General features: G+C 38.4%; 1 protein-coding gene across 3 annotated transcripts in view; it reads right to left on the bottom strand.

The window, feature by feature from the left end:
* LOC126299241 (pancreatic lipase-related protein 2-like) overlaps positions 1-18375 on the bottom strand; it is a 131970-nt gene that overhangs the window by 26382 nt on the left and 87213 nt on the right. For all 3 annotated transcript variants that reach the window (XM_049991027.1, XM_049991029.1, XM_049991028.1), the window contains exon 6: positions 13337-13591. In XM_049991027.1, the coding sequence (XP_049846984.1) occupies positions 13337-13591 (255 nt within the window). The remainder of the gene's footprint in view (positions 1-13336; positions 13592-18375) is intronic.

The following is an 18375-nucleotide window of genomic DNA, read 5'->3' as shown; positions in this document are numbered from 1 at the left end:
TCTAATCTCATCTTCATCCAAAGCCCTCACCTAGGACCGTTATCAATAGCTCACAGCACCATCATCCTCACTGTTTTAAAAGCACGTGCATCATTATCTCATCAGGCATAAGATGATCGCATGTATTCTTGTCAACATGTTTTAAGACTAATGAGCAACAACACGGCCACTGGTCGCAGCTTCACCCCCCCCCCCCCCCCTTTAGGGCTGAATGCAAATGAAACATAGAACGAGGGTGGTGCTGTCCCTCTAAATCTTCAACCGACTCCCTCTCTCAAACAGTGCAATCAAGTCCGATATTTATCCATCCAATTGACACCCACTCTTCCTTTGTTATCCTACACTATGTCGCAGCTTTTGTATTTTGTATCGATTTATATGTTTTTAAACTATCAGGTTGAATAGCAAATGTTTGTATCGCTAGCAGCTGATCCTCCACTCATGTAGAGCATGAGGGATGAAACGACAACAAAATTAGAAGGCCTTCTACCTTTCCAGATTCCCATTTATATCCTATCACCATTTTCCCACCTACAATCCGATTCCATGACATTGCTTAAGTAGACGGTCATCAAGCCCCAAACAGACCATCTCCAGTAGAACCACACCAGGTGCAATATCAACAATATATGCAGCATAACAGTAATAGCTTCTCCACCACTGCAGTCAGTCAGTCTTCTATCGAAATCACCTGTCTTTTTAATGATACATGAGCTTCTATAAATTTTAACATTTTTATTTTATATTTAAAATTAGAAGAGCAGATACTTAGCTGCTGCCAGCCCAGTCCGACAGAGGGATGAAAAGCAATAACGACAAGACAAATAACAAATAGTTTACCTTGAAACATAAGACTGCCGGTAGCTCTCACACTGAGATCACCAGACCTTGTATCATATGGCCTGAAATATAGCAGACTGTCTGTGACCGTGTGAAGCACCGCCACCCTCATGGTTCGTAGGGCAGGCTTGCACTAACTGTTCATGCGAGGGGATTGGAAATTTTCATTATTAATAAATCCGTTACAAAGTAACTGCAGCAGGAACGACTGTTCCATAAAGTGCATGGAATAGTTATTGTATACTTACACGTATAATTGCTTTGTTTTATGATATAACTGTGTAAAGTATAACAATCGGAGTACGCCCTATTAATTACGGCATTAGACGAGTTTTTCCGTGATAAGAGAACGCAGAACAGGATCCTCTTACAGTTTTCGTAATTCGAGCAGGAGTTTTCTTCTCTCTATGTTTACGACGACTGGTAAAAATAAAGATAATGCTGTGATTAAAAGCCTAGCATAAAATATGTATCCGATCCTCAACAGTGATTGCTCACAGGTGATATGGAGTGATATGGCTTTTTTGGTAACTGAAAAGGACGGCTCACGTGTCAGTGTAAACATGTGAGCTCGTGCACAAAGCTGTCATTAATTTCATTGTCAAATAAAATCACGCTTCTGTTCAATGCATTTGATTCAGCAAAATATGACATGCCGCGACAGGCATCGTCGAGTATGAACTCATTGACAAAGAGTTTTTGCTTGTTGAAACAAACGCAATTTGTTCTGATTTGCTGAGCCGGTGAAATACGATGTGCTTGGAGATTGTGAAAGTATTGACTTACTGACTTGGCAGAGAAAACTTGGAAATAAAAGCTAGTTACAGCTTTCCACGGCAAATTATTAGTATATAACTATTATCAGTTTAACATCTTTCACCTAGGGATTGCTTGCTGTAGCTCAGGGATGTTTTTTTTTTTCATTCAGCGCCGCAGAATTTGCCAGCAGCCCCTCAAACAAACATCTAATAATGACGAAATTCAGAGCAGCGATCGTCGTCTATCTAAAGATCCGCAAAGGCCAAAGACTGACTCGAGTTTTTGGGCAATTCATGGTCGGCTGAACAACGTGGCAACGTTGACCATTTCATAAATACTAATGTACAACGGCAGTCACGAAAATAGACGTCTCAAGGGCACACCCACTGCATGCAGTCTCCAGGCGCGAAGGGCTATGATTCGCTCGTTTCACAGCTTTATTCCCATAAGTTGTAGCAGTGAAGTGCCAGCTGAATGTTTGGTGTGCCTGTGTGATATCCTGTGTTCTCGTGTGCTTTCTGTCCCCTGCCGAAAGGCGCATTGACTTGTATTTTCTAGTGAACGAAATGGAGAGGCAAGGGCCTACGTTTAGTGCAACAATGGTCGATGTGTATAAAGGGGAGGCAAGATATTCCAAAACAAACTAAAATTGCTGTATCGAACGTACTGAAGCTTTGCTGACCTGGTGAACAGTGAAGAGGCCAGGGACATAATAAATTCTGCGAAAATACATAAACTGAAAGCAAAAGCCCATGGTATTTCTGAGTCGACTGTAGGCAGCATTGAAAGAGCTGAAACATGGGCAGACGTGAACACGTATCTTGAGTCTCAAAGAAATAGACATGAAGGAGAACGAAAATCCACAGAATTCGACGATTTTCACAATAAGCTCGTGCGTAGAATTGTACTTGTGTACTATGACAAAGAAGTGTGTGCGACGGCTAGAAAAATGCGAGGTGATTTCAATGAAAAAATTAATTATTGGCACTCGGGGATCTCCGCTCTTTGTCTGCTCCGTTCACTTGCTTTTCGATTCAGAGAGTGTAATGATGGACGGAAGTTTTTAATGAAACGCAGAGAAACTGCTGCAGCAAGAGCGAAGTTTCTGAGTACTTTGCATTTATGACGTGGTGAGGACAACAGGCCGGTAGTAGAGTTTATGAAACTAGGGTTTCACGAAACCACATCGATAAGTAAATAGGGCACGACTTCAAACGAAACGATGGTTTGAAAGCGCCTACTGGTAGAGGTGGCCGACTAATCATCACTCATGCTGGTCCATTGGACACAGGCTTCAGACCAGAGGCCAAACTTGTTTTTCGTGGTAGTAAAAAATCTTGCCAATCCGATAATCGTTCAGACATGAATGGAGATGCTTTTAAAAATTCGTTTATTCGACTCTTGTCTGTGCTGAAAGAAGCTTTGTTATCGCAATGAATAATGCCAGCTATCATTACATTTAAATAGAAAAGCTGCCTCGTTCAAAAAATGGAGTGGATGAACAGAAACAATGATTCATTTTCAGTCGATGAAATCAAGGCTGACCTTCTATCTAAGGAATACATACATGGTACCAAAAAGACATAACGAATTGGATCGACTGGTAATGAAATGTGACACCTGTCACCTATCTTTTCCAGTAACGTAGTGCTGATCTGGGCTAAGGTTAAACGAGAAATGGCGAAAAAACACTACTTTCAAACTTGCAGATGTCAAGCAGATAACAAACGACGCACCAGACAAAGTAGCTCAGCAAGACTGCGTGAGGTGCGTAAAACACGCGGGAACATTGCAAGAACCTGATTTCTGGAGCCAGGTCCTAAGAGACAGCACAGTTGAATCTATGACGGTACACACGGCCGAAACAAGTGACAGCGAACTTGACACGAAATCATAAGATACTCCAATCCAGGTAAGTGAAGGTTATGTGAAGACCATACTCGATTTTTGTCTCTGTTTATTTTAGTTATACCTTGGATGTTCGATAAATCTGTCACAAGTGGTGGAAATTAGATTACTCGCTACAAATTTCCTTTTAAAATGAGAATGTCAGTTCTGCATTTATTAACAGCGGCACACAGTGGGCCAGAATATTGAAAACGTGGGCAAAAAGGAAAAAAGAAGTTTAAAGATGGGGATTTTGGACTATCAGGTTGGCAGCAGCAATGCTGGGACAACTGAATGCTGGCTGTGCGGACGACCAGATGTTCATTTGTTCGGTAATATCTCAGGTCAAATGCAGCAGTTCATTGTTAGCGTGGGCGCAGCTGGCCAGGCTACGAAAACAGTCGTGTTGTTGAAGGAAGTTATTTATGTTGTGTGCAAGTGAAACCAATACTTGCAATATGGAATGTATTCCAGGAGGTATGTACTAGTGAAAAAACACTTATATCACTATTAAATAATCAATTATGCACGTTTACATTTCAATTAACTTACTACAGGGAAATGAATGACAAAATCGTAAAATGCGCTTAAAAAATAGGGATAAGTTACGAATTCCACGACATTCCGCTTTCTTTTGCGCTGTGTATGTAAGTATATATTATTACCTTTGTAAATTAAGCTTCAAATCCTGCGACTAGTTGCGGCTCTGGCTTTGAGCCACGTTTTAAGCGACAATTGCAAAATGTCATTGTTCAGACATCTTCAAAAATGACAGTTGAATCAATTAATTATGAGTTTTATTTGTACAATTTAAATTACAATCGACACATAGAAGCATTATAAGGAATAAAATAATTAGAAAAATGACAAAAGTGTAACACAGACTTTTTTTTAATTTCAGTTTCATCTGATCCAGCGTATTCCAGAATCGGATTTTCGAGGAAAGATATTTTTCTAATAACAAAAGAGTATTTGTCAAATTATTTGGAAGGGGTCATAGAACATTTGGAAAGGTCGTTGACAGAAAAAAGTGGACATACAATTAAAATTCCCTATGATATGAGGCCTACCATTTCGATTTTGTTAACAAAGTTAAGAAACAAGTATAAGGAAGCAACTCAGCAACATGGATATTTTTTTCAAGATGAACAAAACCTGGTTAAATACAATAGTATATATTCCGATTGATTCGATACCTGCAAGTGTGACTAAATCAACAGGCCGACCTGCCACAAAATTTGAATCATTATCTGATAGGCCTAAAAGAAGGAGAACTGAGGAGATTCGTACGAAGTTCAGTCCTCTCGAATTATCGTTCGCCGCGCAAATGAGTCTTCGATCTTTGGGGCACCCAGATGCTGCGAAGATTGTGAAAGACGTCACACTCTCATGTCCATCCAAGGCGACAAAATACAAGGCAGGCTTACTATTTTCAACATCATCGCCATCCTCATATGATGCAAATGAAGGTCTATCACTCCTTTTCGACTGAAATTGTCAAAAGAATCTTACCAGCATTTGAGAAATGGGGCTAAAGGAAAAGGCGTAAACACACTATATCCACCATATTCAGCTGTTTTGGTAGCAATAAAAGCTTGCTGCCCTCCAGACGTAACCCTCACTTTTACCGAATCAAAAGCTGAGGTACGGTTGCAAGCTTTGTTAGACCACACTGTTAAACGTGTTCTAATGCTGAAACGAGACGATATTTTACACATGCGTGATTCGGAAATGTCTAATATGGCCCTTATTTGTAAGTGAGGCTTTGACGGAACCTCTGGGCAAAGCATGTATAAAATGAAGTTTTCAGATTCAAATATTTCAGATGCAACTTTATTTTTCACTTCGCTTGTTCCACTGAAACTTGCACGTGTAAATGAAGAAACTAAAGAGGAAAAGATCTTATGGATTAATCAGAAGCCGACTTCAACCCTCTTTTGCAGACCACTGAAGTTGGCTCTGAGAACTATGGGACTTAACATCTATGGTCATCAGTCCCCACCAGTGAAGTTAGAATTTACAAAGGAACAGAGCAAACGTCTTTAAATGAGAAAGCGTATTACGGCAAACAGATCGAACAACTCCAGTCATTCGAAACAGTTATTCATGGGAAAGACATTTCCATTAAATACAATTTAAGCATGACCATGGTAGGTGGTAAAGTGTGCAATGCTATCACCAACACGAAATCTGCGCAACGGTGCTATCTCTGGAAGGCTACCTCTGCCCAATTTAATAACATTGACGATGTTTTGAAAAAACAAGTTACCACCGGTTATCTGCAGTACGGACTATCAATTCTTCACGCCTGGATTCGATGTTTTGAATGTTGTATTCATTTGGCATACCAAAGGAAAACAAAAAAGTGGCAGGCACGTAAAGCAGAAGATAAAGAGGAAAAAGCAATACTGAAAGCCAAAATTCAAAAAGCTTTCAAAGAGCAGCTTGAAATTGTAATTGACATGCCGAAACAAGGGTTTGGCAGTACGAATGACGGAAACACCGCTCGACGTTTTTTTTTTTTTTTTTTTTTTTTTTTTAAACACTCCAACATCGGCGTTGAAACTGGAGTTTCCGAAGAACTAATCCACCGTTTCCATATAATTTTGCAGACGAATTCGAGCGGACGTCAGATCGACGTTGAAAAGTTTCGAGCATACGCCTTGGCAACTGCCAGGCACTACGTGAAAGAATACCCCTGGTACAACATGCCAACAGCAGTCCATAGATTGTTGATTCGCGGTCCAGACATTATTTCTTCGGCCACTTTACCCATAGGTCAACTATCGGAGGATCTACATCTACATCTACATCCATACTCCGCAAGCCACCTGACGTTGTGTGGCGGAGGGTACCCTGAGTACCTCTATCGGTTCTCCCTTCTATTCCAGTCTCGTATTGTTCGTGGAAAGAAGGATTGTCGGTATGCTTCTGTGTGGGCTCTTATCTCTCTGATTTTATCCTCATGGTCTCTTCGCGAGATATACGTAGGAGGGAGCAACATACTGCTTGACTCTTCGGTGCAGGTATGTTCTCGAAACTTTAACAAAAGCCCGTACCGAGCTACTGAGCGTCTATCCTGCAGAGTCTTCCACTGGAGTTTATCTATCATCTCCGTAATGCTTTGTCGATTACTAAATGATCCTGTAACGAAGCGCGCTGCTCTCCGTTGGATCTTCTCTATCTCTTTCTCAGGAATCAACCAGTAAGTTGATAAAGCAATATCGCCTGAGTTTTTCTCGAAAGTTTTCAAGACTTAAGACTATGGAAGACGTGTTCAGGAGATTGTTGACAACGACAGACCCCTCCGTTTCTTCCTTACACAAATCTTCGCCGAAGAAACTGAAGAGTTTGTCGCCAGAAGCCGTTGCCCTCTTAGTTCCTGTGGCGGAAGACTATGAAGATTCAGATGCAGATGCAGATAATGAGGAAACAGTGTTTGAGGATGATGACGATTCAGTTGAAGCAGAAGATGAAAAAGAATAAGAAAATGAAAACTTGTAAATTAAGTTATAAAAAATTTACAAAATAAATAATTGTAATTAAAATGAAATAATTTTTTGTAATATGTTACACCATCTTGTAACCTATATTGGGTCCTTTCTTCGAGTTATCCACTTTTTTGGTTTATTTTTTAAGCGTTAACTACAGTAACCCCTAAATACTGACTTTTATATGAATAAAAATATATAAATATAAATAAATAAAAAGATATAGATTTTGACCGCCATCTTGGATCCACCATTTTTAAATTTTTGAACTCTGTCATTATCAGTAACCTCGATAATTCCCTAAAAATTACTTTTATACGTAAAAAATGATAGTAGTGTACATAGAGCCTGCCATCTTGGGTGCGACATTTTGTTTTTTTCACTTTTTAATATCATATTCTTAATCAGAAACTCCGTAAAACCTTACATACTAAGTTTGCTACAAATTGAACAACTACTTATATTTTGACCAGCTTTTTTGGGATTCTGACCCACTGTGCGGCAGTCTTTTTCCAAAAAACTGTATCAGGTTTGTTCAGAACGTGTTTCATCTTAACACATTGCCCTCCTTGCCTCATATGTCCAGTGGAAACGCATAAAGTACTTTACTAGACCTAACACAGCATATACGCCTTCTTAAGTCAAGAGCACATGTGGGCAGAAACACTGGAAATAAAACGTTAATTACGCCTAATAGACTAAATCAAAGACGTTCTTTGAGTTTCAAAAATAATTTCAATGCTTTTGGAGAAATGTTCTCGCTAGAAGTTTACACTTGGTTAACACAAACCTAAGTGATCAGCGACGACAATGCAACCAACATATTGGAAAATTGTCGGAATAAAACTCTTCATATTCTTTCATATTTTGTACGATATTTGATAGCTTACGATACCGCGAGCTACTCTAATGTTTTATCCTGAGTGAAGTAAAAAGTAACGTTTTCATCATAGTTGTAATCCAGAGTGATTTTAGTTTTTCATTGTAGTAATAAAGTAAGTCTCGCAATTTATAAGTACATCATCTTGCACATTTTGTCAAGTAGTAGTCTTCACAACTTTTTTAAAAAAATTTTAAACGTGAACTTGACATTTGTAGAAACTTGCAGCACTGTACAGAGCTGGAATGATCTTCAACCGTCTATGTTCATGCTGGCCACTATAGCAATACTATTTATTAATGAGTTAAATTTGTTATGGTCTAACAACCTGTTCAGTGTCACGTGCAGTTTTTTCTTACATATTTTCCATGTGAAGGCAACAGAAGACAATACAAAAAGAATACAATCAGAGGCACAACGCCAAAAGAAACATATAACGAAGTGCTGGTTTTTCACTGAGAGAGGCCGCTAACAAATATGATACAAATTTAATAACGCTCCTGAGGTTCTGCTGGTAATAATATTTTTAGTTAGATATAATTCTACATTTATTTAGCTAAAACATTATTTTACATAAAGTAACTGAGTGAACATTTTAAGATGAATTAATTTTCACATTTATTGCTATTATCTACAACAAATGCAGTGGATCACTGTGTAAAAGATCTTTAAATACAAATTTATATAATCTCTTATCATCACTATTCAGTGAGGAGACATCAACGCGATATTATATTATTCTTAATTTCAGGCCTTAATCCTTCTGTGTCTAAAGTTGGCTACAAAAAATCTCGCTGGGTTTTGTCAGAAAGTAAAACCTGCACAGTGTGTTCACAGCAAGAAAACATGAATTCTTCTACTTCCATGTTGCATCTGCGAGATGGTGGAAGTGCGCTATTCATCGAAAGACGTTTGTCGTTGAGATAGGAGAGTTGGCACCCAATCGTGAGAGCAAGAAGCATCAACAGCGAATTTGGAGTGACAGGTTGAGATGTCTCAAACACTGTAACATATATCTGCTGTCAACGTTCTCACCTATCAGTTTTGGTGAACTTGAGCTTCTCACAGCAGCATTAGGTGCAAGATTTATCGTGGCAGAGTGAACAATGTGGACACCGTCGATTTCGAGAATAGCGATACTGGCTAACGTAATTTTTTCACTTTTAATGTGATTTTATAGTATATATGTGAAAAAATTGTATAATGTGATTTTGTAACTCGTTTCAGTGTATGTGTGAAAATGTAAAATCATTGTGTAGATGTCCTCAGTCAACCAAGTATGCATCTGTCTTTGGAATGTAAACTTTATTATATCTGCAGTATTATTGCACTGTGTACGTGTGAAAATATTTTAAAACATTAAACATGGAAAAATAGAAAAACATTGCATGTAAAACCACTGTACAATTGAAACTCTAAATATCCTTTTTCATCGCTATAGAGTGCACGTAATAGGGTATGCTAAAGAATGTGTGTCAATGTGCTTGATCACGATTTTCTTATTACGAGGGTTATTCGGAAAGTAAGGAAGGATCGGTCGCAAAATGGAAACCACAGTGAAAATCTGATGAAGTTTTGCACAGATGTGTTAGACAGTGTCTCTAGTATGCCCATCGATCGCGTTACGTCGTTCTTTTTAGTTATGAGCACACAGGGAGCACATAAAGATACCTAGAACAATAGTGTCTCGCACCAAGTACAAGGCCCTGGTGAGAAATTTCGCCTGAAGTTATACAGCCGACATAACTGTCGTGCGCTTCCTTCTTCAAGATAACTCTCAGCCGCATTCTGCAGGGGCAATGAAATGCTACTACATCGATTTCAATTGGAAATATTTGGTTACCCACAATGCAGCCCATAATGGTCTCCCTCTGAGTTTCACCTCTGCTCACATGAACGGCTGGCTATGAAGACAACATTCTGGCACCGACAACGAGCTGCAGGCCAGCGGAGTGAATTGGCGGAAAGCACTGGTGGCTGCCTTCTATAACGTGGGTATTGGAAAGTTGGTACAACGCTACGACAAAGACTAAGTCGGATCGACAACTATGGAGATAAGTAGCTGGAAGTTGTAGCTAACTGTTGCAAATAAAACAGTTTTGATTTTCACTGTGGTTTACATTTCGCGACCTATCGTTTCTTACTTTCCGAATAGTCCTCGTTTACTGTATGCAGTCAACAAAGTGTGCGGCTAGCTTTCTTTGAAATGCAAACTCTTGATATTCATTCAGCTGCTTCTTTTTACTTCAAAGGTTAGTTTAATTTTCCTCTAGACAGCTTCTATCTTTACTGTGCTTCTTCAGCTTTCTATTTGTCATTCTTGCTTAGCCACATTGCAATGTCTGTCAGTCTTTTTTTTTAGACATCTGTATTCACATTCGCCTGCCACATGTTTATAGTTTCTCCTTTCGTCAATTAACTTCGATACCTTCCATGTATCCAGAGCTGCTATTAGGCCTAGTATTTCTACGAACGTAATACTCTACTGTCTTCACTATTTTACCCCTCGAAGCTATCCATTCGTCTTCTAATGTATTCCTTTCCCCCTTTTCGGTCAAACGTTACCTAGTGCAGTTTTGAAACTCTTAACAAACTCTGGTTTCTTCAATTTATCTATACCCTATCGCCAAATATCTTACCTTTTTGCTATTTCTTCAATTTTAAACTGCAATTCCTGAACAATAAATTATGGTCCGAGACCACGTCTGGAGCAGGATACGTCTTACATTGTTTTTTTTTCCTTATTTTGAAATCTGGTTCCTCAATCTCTATATTACCATTCTGCAATTAATCTGAAATATTCCAGCGTCCCTATGCCTCTTCCAAATATTCACCCTTCTTTCGTGATAGCTGTGATTATACTCGTATTACGCTATATCCAAAAGTCTACCAGACAGTTTCCTCTTTCATCCCTTTCTTCCCAATGCATGTTCTCCTGCTATTTTTCATTCTCTGGCTTTTCCTACTACTGAGTTCCAGTCATTTATCACTGTTAAGTTTTCTTCGATCTGATCTGTCAGAATACTTTCTTTTATCTCAGCATAAATTTCTTCAGTCTCATCAACACTTGCACAGTTAGTTGGCATATGAACTTATAGTACTGTGGTTGGAGTTGACATCTCATCTGTCTTGGTTATGATCAGCCATTTACTGTGCTGTTCATAATGGCTGATCCACATTCGTATTTTCTTATCCATCATTACTTCTATTCCTGCATTAACCTCACTTGAATTTTTCTTGATAAACATGTACTGACCTGACCTGTTCCTCCTACCACCACACTTCTCTAATTCCCACTGTATCCAACTTAAGCCACTCGATTTCCCTTTTTAAATTCTCTGACCTACCTACCTACCTGATTAAGGGATCTAACATTCCACGCTTCGGTCTTTACAATGCCAGTTTTGTTCTTCCTCATGACAACAGCCTCTTGAGTTGTTCAAATGGCTCTAAGCACTATGGGACTTAACATCTGAGGTCATCAGTCCCCTAGACTTAGAACTACTTAAACCTAAGTACATCACATCCATGCCTGAGGCAGGATTCGAACCTGCGACCATAGCAGCAGCGCGGTTCCGGACTGAAGCTCCTAAAACCGCTCGGCCACTCCGTCCAGCTCTTGAGTTGTCCCTGCCCAAAGATCCTGATGGGGGATTGTTTCACCTCTAGAATATTTTACCCAAGAGGACACCATCTTCATTAAACCACATAGTAGAGCTAGGTGTAAGCAGGAAGAAAAATTACTGTAGTTTCCTATTGCTTTTTGCCGTCATATACTAATGGGTAATACAATGCATCGAAAGGCTCTAGTCTACTAAGAAGAACTACTTTGTGGAATGAAATGGTTTGTAACAAAGAAAACTTTCGGCTTAAATTTGAAAATCTTAGGAGTTTCATATTATTGGTTCAAAAATGGTTCAAAAAATTGGTTCAAATGGCTCTGAGCACTATGGGACTCAACATCTGTGGTCATAAGTCCCCTATAACTTAGAACTACTTAAACCTAACTAACCTAAGGACATCACACATATCCATGCCCGAGGCAGGATTCGAACCTGCGACCGCAGGAGTCGCGCGGTTCCTGACTGAGCGCCTAGAACCGCTAGACCACCGCGGCCGGCTCATAATATTCATTTGTGTTGTAAAGCTGTTGAAAAAGGCACGTGTAGGATAGTATGATCCTTCCAGGAGACTGCTGTAAGAGTGACTGGGCGGAAAAAACAAAACTGGCTTGGAAAATATGTCGTGAACCTCAAGGGTTGCAACACAATTTACATCATCCACATCTGAAGCGGATTATGTAAGTTTGCTTGCCTATCGCAAGGTGCACGAAATATCTCCAGGAAGTTTTATTTTGACTAGTTTGTATATGGGAAACGTAGATTTAGTGAACGCTGTACTTTCTTTTACATTGTTGTTATTAACTAGGCTGCTAAATCATGTCAAACTAATTCACAGACAGACTACTTATACAAGTAGCAAGTCATTGCGAATGGTACCTGCCACATAATTTCCGAAAGACTGAAAAGTTTAGCCAGAATAAGAAGACTTGGTTGTAATAATTTCTAAAAGAGGTACATACTTGTATTACAGTATTAGAAACAAATGTTTTAATTTAATCTTAATAAAAAAATTTATCATTACTTTCACAATACCTGCAACGTATCCCTTATTTGCCTGCTTCTTTTGTGTATACAGTGGTAACTCGATTATACGGGCCTCAATTCGCAATTATCCGGATTGTCAAGCGCGAGCAAGTGTCTCTGTATTGTCTAGTCCGTGCACTACCCGCCCGCACCCCGCAAACGAATAGCAGAAAATGCAAGAAGGTGAAACACAAGGAAACGTAGATGCAGAAAATTATGCAGGACCATCTCATGCGGAAGCATTTCAAGCCATGCAGACAACTTTCAGATGGTTCGAAAAACGGGGTGTGATACCGTGAGTTTACTACAATTACAGCGAATTCGTGGTGTAGCACCATTGAAGAAAAAATTGTTTATGTCAAACGACTAATAGCAAATATTTAAACAAAATTTAACTATAGTGACTGTCCTATGTGGTTATCTTATGATTAAGTCTGCAGTATGTTTGTGATTCTAAGAAAATATGCACGCGTCTATGAAAACGGGTCTTTAATCTCATAACAAACATTGATTTTTGTTGACTTTAATAATTTTAGTTTGCTTTTCTTCTTTTCAATGAACACGTAACACTACGTATTAACCCTAGAAAACTAACCATATGACAACGTATCTAAAAGACAGCCATACGCAGGGGATGTAGTTTATCTTTCTAGACTTAATAGCACAAAAACCGCTTTTCTATATAATTTCAGTTATCAGGATTTTCAGTTATCTGAATGACTTACGACACAATTAGTTCGGTTAGTTCAGTCTCCACTGTATATTGTTTTGTCCTTCGCTATCATCAGAATACTTAAAAGTTTCCTACAAATGAAACGAAAAGTCTTACTCACCACAGAATGGGTGGCGGTCTCTGGTGACCAAGTACAAAGCGCCTCTAGCTTGAGACTCCTGTGCCCTCCACCCCATGATGGCACATGAGGAAGGGTCCTTGCAGGCCTCTTTGGGTGGAAAACAAGGCAGTCCCTCTCCTTCTGAGCACGGATAGGCAATGAATTGACATTCTGAATTGGGCTCGGTGAGCGTTTCCAAGAACAGCGACCATGCTCTGACATGACTGCATACTGTGCTCGAATTTACTGTCCCTTCTGAAACATTTCAATATAAGATAAGCACACTTTTATTCTTCTTTTTGTTATCATAAAAACGAGAGTTTTGTATTCAAACAACTCAAACCTACCCATGATTCATCGAACAGTGGCCTGTCATTTATGTTTTCATATTTACTTGTGGCACTGCGTATACGCGACACACAATGGCAACTTTGTAGGTGATGTCAACTAAAAGGAACCTTACAACGCTTTCTTTAAAAAATATTGCTTCAATATACACAGTGACAGTATTGGCATCCGACGAACATCTATCACTAACATTGACTAATCGAGATAAACATGCCGAGCCCTTAAAGGCACGAGACCAAGGAAAAAATATGTAGCTTTTTAAGCCTTTCAACATCTTAATTTGAACTTCGCTTCCTTCATTTGAAAGTTCCAATGGTGCCAATCATTTATTTTTTCTGTGCTATGAAGTTTTAATCATCACCTGGAGGTATATACTATTAGTTACGTAAGTCATATTTTGTTTATTTGCAGCCACATGGCTGTAGTTCCGGAATGCACTGAAATCCCCTTGCCGCGAACCTTAACACACCACTAGAGGAGCCAAACCAAAATGGCGCAGCTTATTGATAAAATGCCACCATATCGCAATTGCTAGAAGCACTGCTCACAAAAGTCAAGGTTCCAGTTTCAAATTCCAGTCCGGCATACAGTTTTAATCTACCAAGAAAATCACAAAAGATATTATTTTCACATGTGACTTAATTAATTCATATATAGAAAGTAACAAGTACAATCTGATCCCAAAGATTCTAAACTAATCAAACAATGCTAGAAGTAAGTTGTATTCAAAACATAGATAGTAAGGATTAATTGGTAAAAAAATGGCTCTGAGCACTATGGGACTTAACATCTGTGGTCATCAGTCCTCTAGAACTTAGAACTACTTAAACCTAAGTAACCTAAGGACATCACACACATCCATGCCGGAGGCAGGATTCGAACCTGCGACCGTAGCGGTCACGCGGTTCCCAACTGAAGCGCTTAGAACCGCACGGCCACAACGGCCAGCATTAATTGGCACTAAACAAATCAAAAGAATACCAACGAACAGACATGAACCACTTTTCTCGTTACTTTTCCACACTTTCTGTAACTTCCAGAGATCTTCTTCTTAGTTTAGCATTACGTAAGTAATATTATAAACTTAGGCCCTGCAATGCTGTCCACTCGAGCCAACTAAATTTTAGAAAATGTTACCAATGGACGTGAATCTGGTTGCCTACTTGATGACATCTCAGACTAGCTGCTTCTTTACTTCAGTATGATGCAATTTCTAAATAACAACAGAATTAAACTGTCCCAGTCAGTAAATTCTGAAACAGGCAATTATAGCCGATTTGTTTGTAAATCAAAAATATGTGTTGTCATTTATCTTTAGTTTGTCTGATCAACTTATTTCTTTGGTAACTGCAGAGTAAAATTATCAGTAAGAGTCTTCTGACAAGTAATTAGAAACAATGAAGAAGTGATCGATTGACAGCCCTGTGCCTGGTAAGACACGCGAGTTTTGTGAGCTCATGAATATAAGTTTCTATGTTGTAATAATAGTTTTGTACAAGCTACTTAGTAAATAAGCGTCTTAGGGTGTTCTTTAAACTTGATATTAAAGGTTTCACTTTTCTTTACGTTTTATTCCAGAAAACTCGAAAAGAATGTATAGTCGGGTTGTAGTCATATTTTTGTTTACATTTTGGCTCAGTAAACTTACAGACTCCACTTTAATTATTCGTTTTTTTGCTGCTGTTGAATTAAAATTTATCTGTTCATTATTTAGTACATATTTGTGGTACGTGGTGTAAATTTCTAGTTTTATGATTCAAAATCTTCGCACAACTCATTCGTGTTTAGACCAAGGTTTTGTAAATATGTTTTCTTATTTATCGGTAATTTAATGTCACTAAATGATTATTTTTATCATGAGGGAAAAGTGATTAACTTGTATTAAAATTGTTGGTTCGTAGGTATGATGTGATGAATGCTGTAGTTTATTCCACTGAGGTGACTGTAGTAGCGTGGAAATTCGGGAAGTAAATTGGGTTCTCCAGTGGTTTTCTAGGATATGCAGCAGAGATAGGAAGATAGTGGAACAGGAGGGTAAAGTTACTGCCCTTCAGGATGAATTAGCCAAGGCTAGAAACAGTCTGGATAGGTTAAGGAGGGAGGAGGGTAAAGAGAGGTGGAGAATGGCAACAAGTAACAAAAGGAAAAGGCTTAGAACTTCGCGTGAAAGCTTTGTGGTGAATGTGAAAAATAAGTTTGAGATGATGCTTCAGTTATAAACCGATGAACTTCACGCAGATGTAGGTGTAGACAGGGCACAACAAACTTTCGGCAGTAAATTGAAAAGTAAGAATGCAGGGAAGTGATTAAAAAGAAAGTTTTGTTGTTTGGTAGCTCTATTGCTAGAGGTGTAGGACAACTTTTGCAGGATGAACTAGTATCACAATACTAGGTAACCAGTTTTTTTAAACCTGGTGCTGGTCTGGAGCAAGTGACAAAGGATTTAGGATGACTTTATAAAGGCTTCACCAGCGAAGTTGTAGAGGGTGGGCTGCGCATTATTGTTGACAGAGATCCTGGTTAAAATAAAGAGGATGATCCAGTAAAAATTAAATCAGCATCGATACATACCACTTTATGTGTTCTGAGATGCCATTACTGACCTCATTTCAAGTCTTTTTTCAAGATAGTTAATTTAGACTTGGAACAGCCGCTTATGTTGTGTGCAGGGTCACATATTGTAGTGGTTCGTGTTGATTCTGTCAATAGCTGGGATTATTCTAAGCATGGCTTTCACCTCAACAGGAAAGGGAAGGGTAAATTGGTTGGTATAATAGTAGAAAACTTAAGGGGAAAGTGAGGGGAGGCATTATCTTATGAGTGGTAAAATACCAGTGGTAACAGGTGTCAAAGCAGTACCTTTGTAGTATAGGAAAGCAGGAAAGAAATGAAGTTTTAGGAGAAGTTGGAATTGAAACAAATTTTAAGTTTGAGAAAGAAACTAAAAAATATAATTTTGAGATATTACATCAGCTGTTGGTTAAAAATTGTCAGCAATCAACAGATATTCCATTTCCAGCTGATTTTATCTCAGTCATTGAGATCAATGTATTATATTTATTGCATAAAGATGTTGGAGGAATAAGAAGAAAATTAATGACTGACGAATTAGAGCCATCAAACACAGCTGACATAATTGGCCTCTTTGAACAACAGATAAATATAAAGGGAGTGAACAGGAAATACGTAAACACAAAATGGGAACAGCATGCCTACATAACAATTTATATTAATAAACAAAACCAATAAAATAAAATTAGTACTTGACAAGGATATTTCAGGAGGTATAAAACACAGAGAGTGATGCACAAAACGAATTAAAAGAGAGAATTATCAATGTACCTACAGGATATATTATTTGTTAAGTTTAGGTCATCATCTCACTTTTATACAGCAAAAATGGAGAAAGAAGGAGTTGTCTGATTCATTGCGGGTTGTCCTAAACTTAAGAACATAGACATTCACAAATTTAGCCCAGAGCAGTATTTGGAAGCATGTGCGGCACACGTAGAATTTCATACTAAATTCTTCATAACAGCAAGTATATGCTGAGCAGCTCCAGGTAATTTTATCTGTTCGTAAATTACATTGAAGCTCCAGTGGCCTACTTAACAGCAAAAGCAAAGAAATAGTGGTTGCTGGTATTTTAACGTACATTTTATTAAAAACATTTCCAGCAAGATTTTATTACGGTCAGTGACAGTAACATTAAACTTATGTAAATCATACTCCAAACTTTTTACATTTGTTCAATAAAGCCGTTGACAGTATTTTTTATAGAAAGGTCTAATCAACAAAATTGTATTACGTAACCTATTGTCAATGGCCTCTCAAACCATGACATGTAGTTTGTTTTGTTAAATGTTAGTACTGAACATGATATAAAAAAATCTACTAAATCCTCAAAGACACGAACTGAAGTGATGTATACAGTGCTCATAGCGCGCATAAAAAATATAACACTTTTTTTAATAACGTCCTTACCTTATTTGAAAACTGCTCTTTCTCAAAACTAATCGAGTTTAGACCAAAGTCTACAAAGAAGCCATGGATAACTCAAGGAATAAAGATATTTTATAAGACAAAAAGGAAACTTTCTCCGTTGTTCAGAAACAGCTCCGATGTTGATGGTATAGGTCACAACAAGAGATGCTGGAAATTATTAGAGATAGTAATGCGACATCAAAGCAAATGCATTACGAGAAAAAGATAATCACATCAGATGACAGAATAAAGACAATATCGGTTATTGTGAAAGAGAACCAGAGGTGAAGTGGAGTCAATAGCAGATAGAGTAAATGAGACATTGGTAAAAGACGTGTCTAGTGTTGCAGAACTCTTTAACAAGCATCTCGTAGAAGATACTGAAAAGATAAGGTTGCCAGTTTCAGTAGATGTTGTCAGTGAATACCTGAGAGCTATCATACGACTATGACCTCGCTACAACAGTCCACCATAAAATAAAAAATTGTAATCGTTATGATAAAATATCAACAAAGTTAACTAAACGGTATGCTTCTGAGTTTAGTAGCATATAAAGTTATCTGCATAACAAGTCATTTATCGGTGGAACACTTCCGGAATTTTTCAAATTTGCTGAAGTTAAGCCTTTGTTTAAGAAACATGCTCAATGGGGGACAGATCCGGAGATCTTGCTGGCCAGGGTAGTTGACTTACACCTTCTAGAGCAC

The sequence above is a fragment of the Schistocerca gregaria genome, chromosome X (genome assembly GCF_023897955.1).
Source record: "Schistocerca gregaria isolate iqSchGreg1 chromosome X, iqSchGreg1.2, whole genome shotgun sequence".
Taxonomy (NCBI): Eukaryota; Metazoa; Arthropoda; class Insecta; order Orthoptera; family Acrididae; genus Schistocerca; species Schistocerca gregaria.
The sequence above is the reverse complement of the archived record's forward strand: the minus strand, read 5'-3'. Positions and strand labels throughout refer to the sequence as shown.